This window comes from Pyrus communis, chromosome 9, assembly GCF_041283825.1.
Source record: "Pyrus communis isolate YQ-2024b chromosome 9, ASM4128382v1, whole genome shotgun sequence".
In the NCBI taxonomy this organism is placed as follows: Eukaryota; Viridiplantae; Streptophyta; class Magnoliopsida; order Rosales; family Rosaceae; genus Pyrus; species Pyrus communis.
Genome location: NC_142573.1, coordinates 13,896,777 through 13,916,065, shown reverse-complemented (window position 1 = coordinate 13,916,065; position 19,289 = coordinate 13,896,777). Strand labels below are relative to the sequence as shown.

At 37.5% G+C, this 19,289-nt stretch overlaps 3 protein-coding genes across 4 annotated transcripts; 1 reads left to right on the top strand and 2 right to left on the bottom strand.

The window, feature by feature from the left end:
• Positions 1–138: 138 nt before the first annotated feature.
• On the bottom strand, positions 139–11,286 carry MET18 (ARM repeat superfamily protein). 2 transcript variants are annotated; one of them, XM_068478372.2, is made up of 20 exons: positions 11,105–11,286; positions 10,802–10,864; positions 10,646–10,700; positions 9,266–9,363; positions 9,013–9,171; positions 8,817–8,876; positions 8,201–8,389; positions 7,525–7,578; positions 6,145–6,231; positions 5,312–6,026; positions 4,246–4,622; positions 3,918–3,991; positions 2,827–2,932; positions 1,763–2,652; positions 1,566–1,641; positions 1,367–1,478; positions 1,104–1,180; positions 821–901; positions 576–655; positions 139–478 (listed from the first exon to the last, which is right to left on the bottom strand). In XM_068478372.2, exons 1-20 carry the CDS (start codon positions 11,174–11,176, stop codon positions 463–465), a joined length of 3,441 nt encoding a protein of 1,146 aa, XP_068334473.2. In that variant the 5' UTR covers positions 11,177–11,286; the 3' UTR covers positions 139–462. The 2 variants fall into 2 exon arrangements, with proteins under 2 accessions (XP_068334473.2, XP_068334474.2); XM_068478373.2 differs by having other exon boundaries at positions 9,013–9,167; positions 11,105–11,256.
• Positions 11,287–13,663: 2,377 nt separating this feature from the next.
• On the bottom strand, positions 13,664–15,731 carry LOC137740876 (uncharacterized). Its single transcript, XM_068480679.2, has 4 exons — positions 15,396–15,731; positions 15,147–15,248; positions 14,168–15,059; positions 13,664–14,062 (listed from the first exon to the last, which is right to left on the bottom strand). Exons 1-4 carry the CDS (start codon positions 15,666–15,668, stop codon positions 13,845–13,847), a joined length of 1,485 nt encoding a protein of 494 aa, XP_068336780.2. The 5' UTR covers positions 15,669–15,731; the 3' UTR covers positions 13,664–13,844.
• Positions 15,732–17,466: 1,735 nt separating this feature from the next.
• Positions 17,467–19,248, top strand: LOC137739171 (2-oxoglutarate (2OG) and Fe(II)-dependent oxygenase superfamily protein). Its single transcript, XM_068478684.2, has 3 exons — positions 17,467–17,978; positions 18,063–18,316; positions 18,758–19,248. Exons 1-3 carry the CDS (start codon positions 17,619–17,621, stop codon positions 19,116–19,118), a joined length of 975 nt encoding a protein of 324 aa, XP_068334785.2. The 5' UTR covers positions 17,467–17,618; the 3' UTR covers positions 19,119–19,248.
• The last annotated feature ends 41 nt before the right edge of the window (positions 19,249–19,289 follow it).

Below are 19,289 nucleotides of genomic sequence, written 5' to 3'. Positions count from 1 at the left end.
GAATTTTTGGTGTCCGGAGGCCTGCAGAAGGTCTCAATTCATGGTGTCCGCATACTATGTTTTGGGACTGGAGTGCGATGCATCCATGCAAAACTGTCGAGGAGGGCAAAATCGGAACTCTAGAAAGACATCAAGAGCTCGTCGAAGCTAAAACACTAATGGAAGTGAACTGAGGGATTTGTCTGTGGCTCCCAAATTAAGGTACATATTGAACAATGTAAAACATTCTACAGAAAACTAAGTTGCCTCTTTGCGAAATTGCCTAGCTACCAACAGAACTACGTTGTGTATTCGAATATTTACAACTACTCAAACACTCAACAAGTATAAGCTGTTCTACGTACAACGATGAGCGATCCCCACATGGTAAAATGTTCGAATCATTGCACGATTCAATTTGTGGAGGTAGCCTTGGAAAAGTCGATGACCCCGTACCGATCTTAATATTCATGAAGACTTGTTTTATGCAATTGACGCCCTGTTCATCGTGAATGGAGTCCAAGGGAAGTGAGCGAATAAAACTAAAGGAGTAACTGTTCTGTTTAAGCTACAAAAGTAATCAATTCAAGACTCACCATGCTCGTCGACACCTGACAGCTTCTTGACGAACAGCCCTCTTTGGATCATTAAGAGCTTTGGATATTGCTTGTAGTACCTGAATAAATAGTACGTATAAGAAAAATGCACACACGCGGCCAAACTATGAACAAAATGGTAATTTTCATCATGTCAGACAGATCTGATAAGTTGGCAGAAATTTGGCATCCACCGGAGAATGATCTGGTCGCCAATAGATTCTAATGATTAAAAACCAACCAACCTGTGTTCTCATGGGAAAGATTCTTGCATAGGGCAGCTCAGACGTTGCAACAAGACATTGAATTGCAGTCTCTCGGACAAGCTTAACAATTAAAAGAAATATACATCAGCCAAAGCATATAAACATCGCTTCTAGCCTGAAATAAAATTTTAAGCAGAAAGTGGGGTAGCAAACGGAATCTTAAACCCATGGCAGTTAATAATTAGATGCCTGAAATAAATACTGAAACAGAAAAGGTGCGGCCGGACATTAGATCATAAGCGAGCAACAAAAGATATGTTACCATCATATGCGGGTAGCCAATGAGTCTGGTGAGACAATTAATTAAAATATGTGCATTCTCTACAACAGCTACTTTTCCTGCATGAAGGAAATGAACAACAGAATCAGGTGAAGAGTTAGGTAAACAGAGGCAAGCGGTAAGCAGTCATATCAGGAAAGAAATATGTAAGTAACATATTTAACATGGAACTACAGGAGACATAGATAAACAAATGGCAAATGTACACACACACACACAAACGCCTGCATTAACGTTGGCATTACCATTTTTATCTGTCAATATTCCAGAAAGAACTAGCAAAAGACTGTATAGCTTGTCTTTATCCAGAATATCCTCACTTAACACGGACAACCCATCCAACATTATCGGCATGAGCTGCAAAATTTGTGAGGTAATGTCACAATTCCAGGATATAAAATTCCTTTTTAAGTATAATTAGTTTATAATTTCTACTTGAGTTACCTTCTCTGCCTCACTCAAGATAGCAATTAAAGGGGCATTAGATATAAGGTGTGCAGACGCCCGAACCAGCATAGATCTGAAAAAAAGGGAGTAATTTGGGCATAATTAATAAACGAATGCCATTAATCAGGCCTTCAAGCTCTAGCTTTAGGCTATGTGCAATAAGTAATATAGGATAACACTGTTTGTATATGTACCTGGATAATGATGAATCAGACTTTATTATCATAGACTGCAAAATAGGTATCACTGAAGAGAAAAACCGCTGTTTGTAGAGTGGCCGTGTTATGGCATGAAATTTTCGGTTCAAACAAACTTCAGAATCACTCATAAGAATGTGAAATGCATCTGCAGCGGTTCTCATCACAGAATGCTGCTCATAACTGTTTTCTAGACCTTGCTGTAACTCCATGGCATGTTTTCTGCCTTCTGACAGTAAGCACTCCAAAAAAATTTTGGTTACATCTTTTACTTTTTCATGACCAAGTAGAAGCAAACCTTTTCCTATCCATGCTAATCCTACTAAGGCACGGACTTGAAGCTGCTTATTGCTCGAAAAACCAAGGCATAGATCAGTAAGACTCACTTTTATGCCATTACTTGTTCCAGATGTCTTTAAAACTCCATTTTCATTGAAACTCCATATATTTGTTCCAAAAATCATATCAATCGCTTCTTCCAGGGTACAGTCCTTTGAATTTTCCGTTTCCTTGGACTTTGTACCCAATTTATTGATCACAGAACCCAACGCCTGAGCTGCTGGAACACAACCTTTAAGAAGGGTTGTCATAAACAAATGCAATAGCCCTTTCAGATTTGCAATCTGTGTTTTTGGATGCACCGCTATGATTATTGATGCAAATAGTGAAACAATCCATTCATCTCTATGAGAGAATGTGTCTCTCTGTTCAGAAACGTGCAATTCTTGAAGTTGGATTGAAGAGGTTGCATCCATGGATTCCTTAAATGGAATGGATATGTTTGATGAAAGAACACTGTAAGCCTTGTCGACCATAATCTTCTGGCTTTCATCTGAACAGCTCCCAACAGCAAGCTTCATTGCCATCATGACTGCATCAAGAAGCTCCTGAAATGAAATTAAAAAAAAATTATTGGATTTCTTAGTATAGCATTATAATCTATCTTTTTCAGCAATTACTGACTTCCAGATTAGCAGTGTCAGAAGGAGCTGAAAGAAACTTCTAGCATATTATTAAACATGGTAATAAGAAAGATATTTTATAAAAGGAACTCTACTCACTTCTTCCCGGACTTGAATGCTAAAATCTTTACAACTTTCAGTGGCATTCCAAATGTTAATGACAAACCGCAACAGAACTTCCTCAAGACCTCCAGTTTCCTTGATCCTACGCCATTTCAACATAAAGCTTTGTATCAACAACAGAAAAAGCACAGAAAGGTAAAAAAATAACAATAAAGAACGAGAAACACATTACACTGAGAGCCCAAACACTTTAGGAATTATATCTCACGAATGCAACACAAGGTCCTCCTCCTATGTGCGAAATTTGAACTTATTTATCACTTTTAAGTGTTATAAAAGAGAAACACAGGTATGAGACGGAAAAGTGAGGTGCAGTTTTGCTTGTGGTGAAAAGAGGGTCAATACAGTTTTATAGATTGCCAATTATGACTCTAAGCATGTTACAAACGAAAAACGAAATTTATCCATGCAGGTCTAAGTATTCACCACAAATAACTAATAGCAAATGTATGATGGGTCAATATTGTCAGAAGCAATTAAAAGATACTCTTTAGGAAAGTACTTTCCATATGCCTGGAACATGATCCTACTATAGAATTTGCCAGACACATATTGCCTGAAGCAAACACAAAAGAGGCACAACACAATTCACTTACTGATATCAGTAAGGATTGTCAGTACTCCAATGACAGAGGAAACCAAGATTTTCCAGGGGAAATCTAACAAAACCTTGACATAAACAACAGTTAGCAACGTTATTGACAAGCTACATGATATTTGACTATGGAACATGATTTTAATAGGATAGAGGGGGCTTCTCTTTTTTACTAGTTTCATCATTCATTATTGTCTCCACAATTCTTAAGCAGTCACAAATGTTCCCAAAAAATGTTCAGTAACGCTCCTTTGTATACAAAAAGAAAATGAGCAAATCACTCCTCATATATCTAGAATGAAATCCATGAATTAGCATGGCACCAAAAAACAAGGTTATCAAATTTGTGAAATTGCTAGGTTTTGAACTAATGGTTGTTGAACTAATAGCGCAACGGGGAAAACTGTTGAAAAACCAAAGAAAAAATTGTCTTAATTTACAGATTGATCATTCGGGTAGAAGCAAAACATACCATGGAAGAATCTTATTACAGTAGCATTCCAAAAGTTGAATTGTCCTTTCAGCCAAGTTCAATTTTCCATGGACCTAGGCAACAAAATGCAAAGAAAGGAGTCTGAGAATTTTTTTTTTAACATATAGCTTGAAGCAAGGATTGCTCGCCCAAGAACAAATGGAACAAGTAAAATAAACAAAATGAAATGCCCATATTGCTTATATTGTATCCACAATTATAGTATGTTAATCATGGATGAAGCAAACTGGCTACCCCATTAACTTCTATGAACTTTATAAAGGAATAGTTTAAATATGAGAAATACAGAAATATAGGTGGAACATACATAATCAGATAACTTGCCGACTATGGCCTCTTCAAGCCCTTGTACAATTTTTAGCATATGATTTAGCCCACTTGCACCAATCTCAGAGACTGTCTCCAGTTTTAGTGGAAAAGGCACATTGAAATCATCATGAGACACCAATGAAAGTGTCTTTTCAACAACAAGGTCTATATAGCTTAGTGCCTTCTCGGACTCGTGATATGCATCCACAAATGAGCCAATGTGCACTAAAGCCTTCAATGCTAGCTTCCATAGCAATGCCTTGTTGAAATCCACTAAGATGATTGACATCAGTTCCGTCAGAATATTCTCAAATATAATTTTTGATATTGGCAAGAAATCTCCAGGGAATGTAGCCAGCATCTGTAAACCCTTGACTGCATATCAACAAAAAGCACAATCAATAAAGTTGGAACTGGCACTAAATCTCATATTTATTCATATAAATCCGTGGTCACTCAATTGGGAGGCAAATCAAATATAAATGAAGAGAAGATATTTTTTCCTTAATTTCTTCTATCCCAATTTTTCCATACCTATAGCTTGTTTGCACAAGATGTAGTGCAGGTTTAGCAGGAAGCAGTTTAATTAATTGAACACTGTGTTGAAGAACATCCTATAATATGTCTTAGTAACCTTGTTAGACCTAGCACAGGCCAAAATAGAAAAGACACAGCATGGAACTGACTTCAAAAGAGCTTTCAAACACTTCAGTAGATATTCAAGAAACTAGTCATTCTAACGCAAGACTCTTGACACCAGATGATTTGAAAAATGTCAGACGTATGAAGTAACTGAAAAGTTCTTGCCAACAGCCTACAGATCTAACCAAGTTGGTGTAAACAAAAGAAATGTAGGGTTCTCGAAATGGCCCTGGGTTCCCCTAGTCATAACACTACGGTCAATACCTAAGATGTGCCTAGGTTTACATAACTCAAACAGCAATTATTAACTCATTACAGTCTATCCATCTTGGTTATCAACACATTAACCAGATGCAAGTAGATAACAAATACATGTCCACACAAAAAAGCTTTCTGCAGCACAAGAAACCTAAAGCATTCACCTGTGAAATAAATCTCTGCACCATGAACTTCATTAAGATATGTGGCCAGGGAAGAACAAAAGGCAATGATTAGTGAATCCGCAAAGCTCTGAAGCATGTAGCAACATGTCGCATGTGTAGTATCAGGCTTCGGAGCAAGGTCTTTGAATCTCATAATTAAATCTCTGCATGCCTCAATGAGTTCCACGGAGAGATAAAGAGCTCCAAAATTAAATCTTTTTGAGGAAAAAGAATTCTCATTAAGAGAGTAATCCCCAAATGAATTTCTCACAGAAATCTCGAGAGTGTTCATTAGGCAAGGGAAGAAACTTTCAAACACACTTTTACAGGAAGCGGCAGAAGTCTTTGTTATCTTATAAAGGATACGACCGACTGCATGTAACCTTTGCTTGCCTTGCAAAGGAATATTATAATTTTCATACCTAGTGATGGAGTTGAAAACTGCGTTTATATCTTCATCACGAACAATTAAATTTACAAATAACGCCTCATTTTGCATGGTAACCTTTTCTAGAAGCATTAGAGCTTCTGTTGCAACTTCATTCTCTTGAAAGCCAAGACCATAAAGTGGTTCTTCAGTAAAGGATATAGCAGGCTTTTCCAAAGAATTACTTATGGCATGTTTCACTGAAATCCAAATAGTTTCAGCATGTTTTGCCATTCTGTCAGCTCCATATTTAGCTGTGCAGTGGTTAAGATATTTCAAAGAATCAACCTGCGGGCATACAAGCAAATAGAAAATGTATAGTTTTCAATGAGGCATTTTGCACCAATCACAGTGAAAAAAGTTGCATCTGATACATAGATGGAGACGCATTCAAATTGCACCAAACCTTTGCTAATGGCAGAGATGAAGAAAGTTTCTCAAGAAGCAATGGAATGACAAATGGCTCGAATAAAGGTGTGGATGACAACGCTGACTGCAGAAAGAAAACATTTGGCTTAGTTAGTGTGCAAAAGAAGATATCATATAGGTAGTTGAATACATAAGTAATAAACAGCTTCAAATGTCACGTGGTTTTGTTGCCACCTTACTTAATTGTTGCTTTGGAAACACAAACATAGAGCTATAAAAGATAAGTTTCTCGTACGCCATGTACAGTTTTGCTTCTCAATTTTTAAGGTAAGCCTTTAGATAGTTTGAAAAGCTATTGGTTAAAAATAATATAAAGCATCGGGGTGTACACTTTCAACACAGATGGTGAAAATGTTAGACAACTATGCTAACTGAGATGAAGAGCTTAAGACAACAAAACTGTGAATAATTAACTTCATATATGGAAAAATAAAATGCACTGTGCAATTTCCCAACCCAGTAAAACCTGGTCAATCATATAAACCAAGTTGCAGGCTTTATGTTTACTTGAGCTCATTTACAATATGAAATACAGGCAAAGGCTGGGTCCTAACTCATTTTTGCCAGCTCACTCATTTTTTCTCACTCTTTTAATTAATGTGTTTTCAAACTCAAAAATTTCAATTGGTGAGTGCATTGCAGCTACTTTTTTTGCACAACATTTGACACATGTTTTTGTGGGGCCCACTTTCTAATGTATTTCAATGATCTGAACCATCTATCTTTTAGATCTTCCCTCAAAGATCATGTCAAATAAAAATCACCCAAATCTAAAACCATATAACCGTTGGATTAAGGGTTTAGGGTTTCTCTGTAGAACCATATTCGTCCATCTTCTTCACTACAAATGGTCTTAATGGTTTTGGATTTGTCTAATTTTTTGCAAGGATGATTTGAAAATGATGCTCTAAATGATAAACAGTTCGGATAGTTAAAATACATCACAGAGTGGGCCCCACAAAGGCGTGCCCCAAAGGTTGTGTAAAAAAGTGGTGTCACGGATCCACCCTAAAAAATTTAAAAAAAAAAAGAAGAGGCGGTATTCATAACTGCTTTACAATTCTATTCTGTTCCAGTTACAAGGAACGATCTCAGCCTTAAAGAACATTGTATATTACTATGGACATATAGCCATCAGCCAATATCAATTCAATCAGAAATTTCATGTATCAGCAAGCAATGTCAGGAACAAAAATCAGAAGAAATCATCATAGAAGCTGTAACCCCCTCGTAAAATGAACATAACAAAGTTCAGAATCCCAGAGAATTAGTAGTGAGAAATTTAGGCAAAAGCGGGGCTGAACCAGTAACAGTGAAAGCATACCAAAAGGAAGAAATAAAAATAAATAAATCATACCATTAGTGCCTTCGAGAGGTCATCTCTTTTCACATCAGAGTCCTCATCTTTCAGCTGGACAATGCATAGAGGGGGAAAAAAACCACACATCACGTATCAATGTAATCAAAGAGTATAAGACTGTAAAGAACTGAATGGTAACATATGGCTTATTACGTAAAGAAAGAGACTTGTCATAACAATCCTATGCCAAAGGGGGAAAAAGTAACCAAACAGAAAACCTCATTAGTGAGTATACCATTTGATGAGACTGGATCAAGCTACAAATCTAAATGTGGATCATTAAAAATCAACATATAAGAAGGATTATTTTCATTTTAGTTTTGATAAGTTGATTGGTGCACAGAAATGTTAAGGAGTCAATATGGCATGGATGATGGTGGTGTATCATTGCAAGAAACTGACACTGAATATGTCTTGAAACTTTAAAAAAAAAATCAAGCAAAAAGATATCAATATAACCCAAATAAATAGTAAAATGAGTCACTTATTAAGGCAACCCACAAAGTATTAACTCTCAGGGACAACATGAAATCTGAATAAGAATCTGACAACCCAATTGTCTCGGCACTTAAGGAGACATCCTAGTTGCAGAAACATCTCGCTGGTAGAAAAGACTTTAGAATTTTCATGCATAATGTTAAGATTGCAACCAACAGGTAAAACATAAGCTTACATGAGTAAAATGAATGGGAAAGTAACATCCCAATAATGTAAAGAGATCTTCACAAAAACTTTCAAGTGAGCCAGATGGGTCTGGATATATTTGCACCAAAGCCTCAACAATAGGAAATGTTAACATTAAGCAATGAGGATCTTTTTCTCCATCCATTGCTTGACAGATCCCGTAGAAAAAGGTTTCTCCCTGTACAATAGAGAACAAACTGAGCAACATGTAACCAGAATCAGTGCAAAATGACGCATATTACTATTCAGAAAAGACAAAAAAAATCAGTTGAAAGCTTCATGCATTTCTGTCTATTTGCATGTGTGTGTGAGATGTTGATAGACAAAACACAAAATGGAAATATATATACATATACAGAGAGAGAAAGAGAGAGAGAGCACAAAATGACCGAAAGTAACAATGGAATCCCAAACGATAGGCTTTCTTACATTAAAAGGAAACGCCTAATTCTTTATATATTATAAATTTATAATCAACCCGGCTTCAGGTGAAAGTATCAGGTATCTTTCTGGTTCCCATACTGATCATCATAGATTACTGAAAAGTGACAAAAACAGAAAGACAGAACACAAACAAGTTGAAGAAAGCTAGACAGAAAAAATACCAGTGAAGCAACTTCATTGGGATGGCGCACTAAAAGGCATTGCAAAAGCTCAAAGCAAAGCTGCAACAGAATTTGGAGATGGAAGTCAAGCAGTTTTGTTTTCAAAGTCATTGGCTATACATTTAAAGGCAAGGTAATTTTTCTTCATCCAATTTCTTAGGCAGTAGGCATTAAGGATGGCATCCACAAATCCTACCTTTCTGTCATGCTGCCCTAAAGCTTGCACCTGTAGGGACTCTACATAAGTTTGAGCAACAACTTTTGCATCACTGGCAGAGACCATTCCAGCACTAGCTTTCCTCCTCAGCAGTGCCAAGCAACCGACAAGTGCACCACGTAAAGCTCTCCAATCTGCCTGATGTAAGAATGATATCACTAATTTACTTTGGACAAAGAAAAAAAATACAACGTCACGAAACAAAGTATCCAGAATAAAAGAGTCAACGCACCAGTCTGTCTGTGAAGAATCCTATCAAGCTATGAATAGTTGCAGTATCTAGTGGTTTTGATGCCAGACCCGTTAGAACTTCTGCCAAAAGAAGGATACCTGAAGATGGATACCATGTCCCAAGAAGCTTTCAGATTTGGTCTTGGGATTTATCATTTTCAGTAACAAGAAGAGAAAATAGTCCACGGAAAAAAAAATCTTGCAATCTAGGATTGTCGAGGAACAGTATTTGAGCAACTACAAACTTGTCAGAGAAAGAACAGGTAACATAACTCAAGTATATGGGCAACATAAAAAGAGAACTTATGGTGGAATTGGCATGGATTGTTTACATAACAACGTTAGAAGCACAAGAATGAGAAGACATTTTAGTGTGCTAATAGACGTCTGGCAGTTGATTACACCATTATTGATTTGTTTTGGGTTTTCTTAAACTTTCTAGAGTAAGGGGTACTTTGCTAAAATCAGCATTGCTTATTATGGGCTGCAGTCATGGATCATGAGTTTTATTTTAATTAATGAGTAAACTTGATATAAGTCCAATTTTGTAAGTCATTACTGGGTTTAGTCCACTTTGTTGAGTTATGTCCATTCATTGATTATCTACATCAGCTTATTTTATTATCTTTTTATTAAATTGTGATAAAGGTTCTCTCTTATTTATAGGATTATCTTTTACTTACTTTTAGGATTAAATATAAGAATTAAATATTGTTCCCCCTGCTCCCAATTTGTATCTCAATTTTTTCTTCTACCTCCATCACAGGTTAAGTAGGTTACTGTTTCAGCAACCCAAGTTTCTTCCTTCTATTTGTATCTCAAATAAAAATTCTCTCTCTTTAAAACCGAGGAACCCCAAGTATTTTGAACATCCTTTATCCTTACCAAAGACTTTTAGAACCACTCCCTAAAACCTGGAATCTGCATCTGCTGCCAGAAAATCTCAGCATCAATATCTTGAAAACCATCCCTTTAGCAGCTTAAACATCCTATTCTAGACCCCCTAGCCCAAAAATAACAATTTTTTAAACCTAATAGCCCTTCATATAGCATATGTTATCAAGAATTCAAATTCTATCCTACACCGATAATTATGAGAGTTAACGAACAAAAAACAATCTAGAGGAACATTACTGGATCCTGAGATCATAAATCCCATAGCCAAAATAATCAACCTAAAAATCACCACTTATATCCAAAATCAGAAACTATCCACAATTGTATTCTTATCATCTAACCGAATCCCAGCGGCAGAGTCACTTGTGCACAAGAAACAAAATTTATAAATGTCAAAGCTATTACCCGGATACTCAGATTTCGATTCTCACAGGAAAATAACATATCATCTCATTTCAAAAGTTTCAAATGACACAGCAGTTACCTCGAGCACGGATGACATTATCCGTAGTGGTCAAATACATCCCCATCTCTTTCACCTATTGAAAAAAAAAAAAAAAAAAAAAAAACACGCAATTTAGCGATAACAAACCAATTAAATCAAACCGATACACAACAAAGCACGAAAATTTAACCGTACCAGCACTTCGACAGTTAAAAGGTCATTCTTCACGAGCGTAACGACGGAATTCATGCTCGCAGCCTGCAACGCAAACACACTTTGAGCTTCAAAACTATCCAGCACTAATCCAAACTAAAGCAAGTAGCAAAATTTGATTAAATTCACAGCACCCAATTGACAAAAAGGACAAAAAGTTTCATAATTTGATTATAATTTCGATTTTTTAACGTTTGATTCCTTAATTTTTACGAAGAGTGAGGAACTCAAACTAGCAGCGAACTTTTGTTAAAAATTTGAGGAGAAATTGAGTGGAGCGTGAACCTGCTGGGAAGGAGAGCAAGACGTGTCGACGTACGATTCAATGTGCCGAATCAGTTCGGTCGGTCCGGCCATTGTTGGCGAATATTGAGGTTTCAGGGTTTTAGGAAGTGTTGAAGAAAGGGGAGGGTTTTCTGCGTAGGAGACACTGGAGTGACCGAAGCACAAATTATTATTATAATTAAATAATCATTATTTTATTTTATTTAGTAAATAAATGGTTCTTTGTTAATAAAACCCAACAAATTAGTGCCACGTAATCCGGTTTAATGGATTCATTTTCAATTATACTAAGAAATCTTAGGTTCGATTCTCGTCAAAAACGATTTTGAACCATGTTATTACTAGTCCATATTTTGTTATTTTAAAAAAAAAAAAAAAAAAAAAAAAAAAAAAAAGGCAACAAATTAGTGAAAAATAAGGGCACATCTCCAATGGGTTTTTAGCTAAGGGGGTGTATTCAATTAAGATTTTGAAGAATTTTAATTCTTTTAATGAATCTAGGGGTATTCAATCAAGATTTTAAGATAATTTATTAAAATCCTTATAAATCTGGGTGTATTCAATTAGAATTTTAAATAAGTTTATAATATTCCAGGTGTATTCAATTAGAATTAGAATTGAGAGAATTTGGAAAAGTTAGAATTGGAGAGATTTTGTAGTATATTTTAAGCATCCACAAATCTTACCTATTCCCATGAGATGTCGAAGGAATTGAATCAAAATTTTACATAGAATCTCTACAAATTAGTTAAACTCCGTATAAATCCATTAAAATCTCTTAAATTCTCAATTGAGTACACCCTCTTTGAAAAACCATCTCCAATCACACTCCTTATTCATCTTTTAAGATAGGAATTTTCGTAGGAGCTTTAGAGAGCATGAAATGAGCTCTTAACATGAACTATTATTATTTTCATATTATTTTAAATAAATAAAACTTTATTTGTCTGTAATCATTATACTACTGGAGAGAATTTTTTTATTCAAGTGTCCTTTCAATTGTATAATGATATACGACGTATATGTCATGTTTTGGCCATACTAAATAATCTCTTCCAAACTAGGAGAGATTTTTCAATATCCTGTAATACGAAGATATACACCATATATCATTATACAAGTTGATGGAATTTTTTTATTCAAGTGTCCCTTCACTTGTATAATGATATGTAATATATGCGCTCGTGGTCATGCAAAAATCTCTCCTAAACTAGGAGATATTTTTCAATATGCCCGGAATACGGGGCATACGTCATATGTCATTATACAAGTGAAGAAATTTTTTTTATTCAAGTGTCACTTCACTTATATACTAACATATGACGTATGTACCCGTATATCGAGCATATTGAAAAATTTCTCCTAAACTAGAGAGTATGATTGGTGTAGAATATTTTTAAAGAGGTGAAAGTAATTTTTTTTTAGTCTTTTTAGCTATAATTTAACCAAAAAAATAGAACGCGTGATTGGAGATGCTCTAAAGGATTTAGGGTTTAGATAAATAAACGTTCGCTAATTTGATTTTGTTTTTTGTTATTAATTGATAGTATTCATACTTAATTCTCTTGTTTCTTATATTGAAAATAGAAATATCACTATGCCAATAACTAGCTTTTACCAATTTATTAAGTTTTAAAAGTGGTATATCCGTGATTTGTTGTTATGTTGTACCAAGTTGATTTAGTACAAAATATTAATCAATTTAACAAGACTTGTGTTAAGTCAAGAGCTTAGGTTTGGCTTTCCTTGATGAAACATTGTACTCTTTAATTGTACTATCACACCAAGCTCAAATTAAGATTAGAACAATGATAGGATGTTGATGAAGATACAAAGATGACAAAGGTTGGAGCTCTCTCACTAAGCATGTTTGGTTCATGCATTTGCATATTAAAATTGCATCTTTACGGTTCTCGACTAGTATTATTTGTCTAGTCAAATTTGGGCACGTGCACGTTTCACCCTTCTTTAAACTTGAATGAGTCATCGTACATTTCTCATTCACGACTTATCAATTTTGGACGTGTGTCCTCTATGTGAGTTAGCTACTGCTAATTGTTTACACAAATATATGTGGGGATGAGATGTTATGGTTTAGGTTTTTAGGAATGTAACTAAAATGAATGTAACCTCATTCATTCCACGGGTGCCACAAGAGAAGAGATAGAGCTAAACCTGCCAACATTTGTGACGTAACTAGAATTATTGGAATTGTTATGGTAGATAGTTATGACTATGGTGATTTATTTTCACTTCATGATCATCGTACACATCGTATAGCTATGACTTACATCATTAATGTGAACTACTACCAGCTCTAGATGGATGTGATAATAATGAGATTTTATCCTTTGATTGTGTCCCCAAGTGGGGAGGTTGATTAGGATTTGCAGGATAGTTGAACTTTAAATTAATAAAGAACATGTCTGTTCAAAATTCTTTCACGTCATTATTTCCTTACTATGACTTACATCATTAAGTTAATGTCGTTTTCGTTATCCCTCGACGAGATACATTGTTAACTTGGTGTCGGTCAGCACATAACAACCCTTTGGCTAGTTGGTTATCTCTCGAATAAATACGCTTCGAACTTATTTTCTGATTGCTGGTTCATCAACAACAACACAGAGAGAGAAGGGGCAAACTCAAGTAGCAACCAAAAAGATACATACCAGCCACCTTGTACAAGCAAATCATAATTTTCGAAAGATCATGAAACCGTGTCATCAAAAGCCAACTGCTAATCTCCGTCGACAACCTCATCCAATCGGTCAAGAAATCCTTTATGAGTTGCAGTGTCGTTAAATCGAACCCCATTCATAGAAGCTGCTTCAAACTTTGTCCATAACTCCCGCTTTAGAGTATGCTCACCAGGAAGTTTGCCCCCTCGAACAACGCTTTCAGCTTCTTTCCAGATGGGAGTGCTTTCGATCATTGCAAAGCTGCCACCTGCAGGCTCTGACAAAATAAAAATACGAACGATTAGAATCAAAACATGTCCAGTCAATCTGTGTGCTCACAAGTAAAACTAGTAAAGGAGTAAATGATGAGTGGCGAAAATACCATGAAGACAAGATGTCTTGATTGGGTGAATGCCTCCTTGACCATCATCTTCTTTTGATACAGAAAAATTAATATGGTTATCTAGATGACGCCCAGTAATGAGCAATTGGGAATCGGTATCAGCATTGTTCGGAGACGTTTCATCATGCGGATCAAGTAAAACACAAGTTTTTGGGGGCGATATGCACCATTCTGGTGATGAGTCAACATGGTTCTTTCTAATTTCTGATTTGAACGGCTGTTGTAGTGCCAACAGCTCTGGATACCTGAAAGCCAGATCATCAGAAGCTTCACTGCCAGAGGAATTGCTGCAATATGTAAATCCAACAGGAAACGGGGTGGATTTATGAACCCCATGATGACTCTTTGGAGAGGACTCCGAAAAGGGTTCGAGCAGAACACATGATTTAGGAGGAGACATTTTTAGGCATGGAGTCATCACAGTCACAACCATGGATCCCCCTTGCTTCGGAAACATTGGCGGAGGAGAAACAAACCCAGGCTTGAGATTGCTTCCTGCTTCAGTAGCAACTGAATCAGAAGGCTTAATTGGAGTTGGCTTTGCTGCCACAAGCTCAAGCGAATCATCATTTGCATCTCCGAAAGTATCATGAAACTTCGGTATCCTATCAACAGTACACGAAGTCATTCTCTCAAAGACTGATGTTCTAGAAGGGACTGGGGGTCTGGATGACAGAGACATTGATATGGGAAGAGGGGTAAGCTTAAACAGATGTCTCCCTCTTTCGATAGTGCAGTCTGCACGCCAAGACACAAGGGGAGAAGGAGAGATTAAGGAGTCTTGTGGACTCGCAATCTGTACACTCTCTCCTTCGTCTGCAGCAGACTCCACCGGATAGGAGAGTGCCTTCTGAAACCTGGGCACCCATGGCTGCAAGCAGTTGCATAAATTTGCGTAAAATGCAGATAAAAACGAAATTCAAAGATGAATCATATAATGGGTAAGAATTTCGCAGACCTTCAAAGGCGAAAGCATCTCAGACAAGAAATTCGTGAAGGATTCGACTTCGTTGGTTGCTTTTCCTTGGCATTTAAATGCTTGCACAACCAATTCATCAATCTGCAGTAATTTCAACACAAATCACACATTCTGACAGATTTACAAAACCCTAAAGAAAATGCAATTTTCCAAATAAAGACGAAAACTTTAACAATTTTGCTGTAATTTCCACTTCTGATTGTTGAGATCGAGAGAGAAATTTGTTACCTGGTGCGTTAGGGCAGAGAGATCGGACTGAACGAGCAGGAGGCGATCGAGAGCGTCGTCGTTTTGGTGGTCCTTTTCTTCTTTAACATGTTCTTGGACCCTGAGCTTGTGTGCTTCCTTTTCTTTCTTCTTCGCGGTGGCGAATGATTTAGAGAACCTCCCTCCTCCTCCTCCTCCTCCTCCTCCTCCTCCGCCGCCGCCACCTCCATGGTTGTTCGATATCTCCCTCAGCGCCTTCCTCACTGACCTCCCTTTCTCTTCGTCTTTCGGCATCCCTCACTCTCCTCCCGCTCTCTGTCTCTATCACTTTCTCCGTTCGAATTTCATCAGTGCCGCTCATTTTTTAGTTTCTTTTTTTGTATATGTATTGGGCTAAAAACATTATTTGATCCCGGGCCCAGCCCATTATACCCAAGCCACCACGGACATGAACTTTGACCGTGTGTCGATATCTAGCTCTGATATATCCGATTTATTTGTAAAATTAATTCAATGTTTTTTGTTGTTGAAGTAATTCAATGTTTTTAGTCCCATATGAATTATTGATTTGAAAAGCATTCGGGTCTATGCATCTTGGTGCTCACTGACTTATATTCTCTTCTATTAATTAATTTCTAACCTACTAAAACTATTGCAACTCAGAAAAAAAAAATACATAATTTGCTCGTAACCCAATGAAGTTGTTTCAAGAAGTGGGCTAAATCCAACTATATAACCCCTGAAAACCCCATAAATAGGAATTGAAAACTGTTAGGTGGAAGGCCGAAGGGGCTATTAGCCTTGCCACAATTGCTGGTTGGGTAGCTCCGGTGGGCAATCGACGCTTCAAAAGGCAAACTCTCGTCCTAGTTTGGCACCTTAAGGCCTTCTCTAACATTGAAGAGCCAAGGGGTGTGGCGAACTATGTTTTAGTCCTCCAAAATATTATTTTTCGTGTACCTCTGTGTTTCTCATCTCCAGCCTTACTTGCTGATCACGATATAGTTCTCTTGTTGAAGATGGAATCTGCACATTTACCAGGATAAAAAGTAGCCCTATAACCCTTCGTTGGAGCTGATTAGAGTACAGTTCGCTTTGTGTATGTGGAGCTTATGTATGGCTCCTACCTCTTTGTGTGTGTATATATATTTTAGTGTGTTTTATCCCTAAAACGTAAGATCATCTCCAGTTATAGAGGGCTAAACTTAGCTCTTTACTACGTTTAAGCCCTTAAAAATTTAATAATTTAAAAAATACTATAGGCTAATTTTTTTCAACTTTAACCATGGAGTGCTAAATTTTTTTTTTCATATTTACTTGGGATGCACAAGTTCAAGCCGACCGAGGGGCTTTAGGGCCGCTATAAGCAGCCAGATTTAGCTAAATTTAGCCATTATTCTTTTTAGTATATTCATTTTGACTATTGGCAAGAGACAAATTTTACACAAATTCAAGCTAAAAATAGCCTATAGCTCTTTCCCTGGAGATGGCGTAACTTGTGATGTTTAGCCTCAATGATTGTAAATAACTTTTGTATAAGAAAATTAGTGTGAAAAGCTGGTATAGCCAATCGCTTAACCCATAATTATTTAGTACCATGGTTATTGCCCATGATCAAAACATTTTACCACTAGTTTGAAAACATCGTTTAATTTGTCTTTACTTCGCAATAACTCGGGAGTTAATATCATAGAGATAGTAAATCTTTCACGATGAAACAAAAGAGATCCGAGTGAATGGAAAGGAAAAAACAAGGTATCAATTGAAAAAATTTCAGCTTAGCGAGTGTGAGAAGAGCCCTTTGAAAAAAAAATCCATTTTTGCAAGCACCGGCATTCATTCTATTAAGTTACTTTCAGTTCTGAAATCTATCATTATTCCACCAGTGGTGTTTCCAAATAAAATAATTAAGAAATGTATAGATACAACTGGAATCTCAATAAATAAAAAAAATTCAATATTTTGATTCAATAAAAAACAATCAAATTCATTTTCATACTTGTAAATAAAAGATTTTAAGTTGTTAGTTGAAGAACGTGACAACTCATGAGAATGAAATGTCAAATTGAACCTTGTGGCCAAAAACATGACTAGTGTCAAATTGAACCTAGACACAATTCCGCACCGGATAGACCCACCCAACACAGCTCCATAGTATTTCACTCCCCAAAACCCCCGTAACCCAGTTCACTAACTCACCACGAAGCTGCAACCCCGCGCGCCGTCCCATACCAGAGAGGCACCATGTCAGGGTCTTTGGTGGAAACCCAAATCCCGCAGCAGAAGCTATACAGCGGAATCCAATTCCCGTTAGTTATATCTCCGCCACCGGCGGTTCCTTTCACTTTCTCCGCCCTGACCAAAACTATCGAAGCCGAGAAACCGTACCTGGACGCCCAGCTCCGAAAATCGGGGGCCGTGCTCTTGAGGGGTTTTCCCGTAAATACGGCCTCCGACTTCAACGACGTCGTTGAGGCCTTCGGCTTCGAAGAGCTCCCCTATGTGGGCGGAGCCGCTCCCCGGACCAACGTCGTGGGTCGGGTTTTTACCGCCAACGAGTCTCCGCCCGATCAGAAGATTCCATTCCACCACGAAATGGCCCAGGTATATTCGCATTGCACGACACGTCGTTCGTTTTGTTTTTTAAACTGTCGTGTTGTGCGGTGATCTTACGACATGTCGTTTTAGGTGCCGGAGTACCCATCCAAGCTGTTCTTCTTCTGTGAAGTGGAGCCTGGAAGTGGGGGAGAAACTCCGATTGTTCTGAGCCACATTGTGTACGAGAGGATGAAGGAGAAGTACCCGGAGTTCGTCGACAAGTTGGAGGAGCACGGGTTGATATATAACCGAGTTTTGGGCGAAGACGACGACCCTTCTTCTCCAATTGGCCGTGGCTGGAAGTCCACCTTCATGACCAAAGACAAGAGTATAGCTGAGCAAAGGTATTGCTCCAACTTGTACAAACTCTAGTTCACTTTAGCAGTGCAACGAGTAATTTTTCAGTGCGGTCTTAACATTAACACCGAGTGTCATACCAACAGGCTGTCACATTTTTTAGTATGATCGTAACACTGACACCACGCGTTATGCCAATGTAGTGTTACAAAGGCACCTACGATATACATAAGAACGTGTAGAATCATTAAATTTCTAAAATGAGTAAACACTAGATGGTAAACGAGCGAGCAGTGTAAGTAGTTCGAGTGAGCTTGTATCACCACATCGGCACTCTACGTAGTTTTATGGTAATATTTTCGTCAGATACGTATCAAATGAGTCCTCGTCTTTTTTTTTTTGGATTTGAAGTTGTTGCGGTGATTGTTGAGTGAGTTGAGATTGAATTATTAACAGCTACGGAGTTGTACCACTAAAACTTTTTGCAGGGCTACTAAGCTTGGCATGAAGTTGGAATGGTTGGAGGATGGGGTGAAATCAATCATGGGACCAATCCCTGCCATCAAATATATAAGCACCACGCAGCGCAAGATTTGGTTCAACAGCATGGTAGCAGCGTATACCGGCTGGGACGATGCAAGGAACGACCCTGTGAAGGCCGTCACCTTTGGAGATGGCAGCCCATTGCCTGCGGATATCATCCATGACTGCTTGAAAATTCTCGAAGAGGAAAGCGTTGCCTTCCCATGGCGCAAGGGTGATGTTTTACTGCTGGATAATTTGGCTGTCCTTCACTCCCGGAAATCGTTCACTCCACCTCGCAGAGTCCTAGCTTCGCTCTGCAAATAGTTAAGGCCTATCAAGTACGTGTTCTTATGTCTTGTTAACTCTTCCCTTTCGGAGAGATCAGATGCTAATGATATACTAGTTTTCGTACAAAATTTTCATGTTTTATATAGATTTCTGTTTCTTTTCGTAACTTTTACGGATGTTCCGTTTATGTTTCCTTGAATTCGAAGT

Bases quoted from the DNA above. Each gene is read 5' to 3' on its own strand.
- MET18 (XM_068478372.2), bottom strand. From the start codon at position 11,176: ATGGCCGGACCGACCGAACTGATTCGGCACATTGAATCGTACGTCGAC. The intron at 2,933-3,917 runs GTATGTTTTGCT...GAAATGGCGTAG, and splicing joins TGTAATAAGATTCTTCCATG to GATCAAGGAAACTGGAGGTC. The intron at 1,479-1,565 runs GTAACTCAAGTA...CAAATTTTGCAG, and splicing joins TCTTGAGTGAGGCAGAGAAG to CTCATGCCGATAATGTTGGA.
- LOC137740876 (XM_068480679.2), bottom strand. From the start codon at position 15,668: ATGCCGAAAGACGAAGAGAAAGGGAGGTCAGTGAGGAAGGCGCTGAGG. The intron at 15,060-15,146 runs GTCTGCGAAATT...AACTGCTTGCAG, and splicing joins AGATGCTTTCGCCTTTGAAG to CCATGGGTGCCCAGGTTTCA. The intron at 14,063-14,167 runs GTATTTTCGCCA...TTATTTTGTCAG, and splicing joins CAAGACATCTTGTCTTCATG to AGCCTGCAGGTGGCAGCTTT.
- LOC137739171 (XM_068478684.2), top strand. From the start codon at position 17,619: ATGTCAGGGTCTTTGGTGGAAACCCAAATCCCGCAGCAGAAGCTATAC. The intron at 17,979-18,062 runs GTATATTCGCAT...ATGTCGTTTTAG, and splicing joins TCCACCACGAAATGGCCCAG to GTGCCGGAGTACCCATCCAA. The intron at 18,317-18,757 runs GTATTGCTCCAA...AACTTTTTGCAG, and splicing joins AAGAGTATAGCTGAGCAAAG to GGCTACTAAGCTTGGCATGA.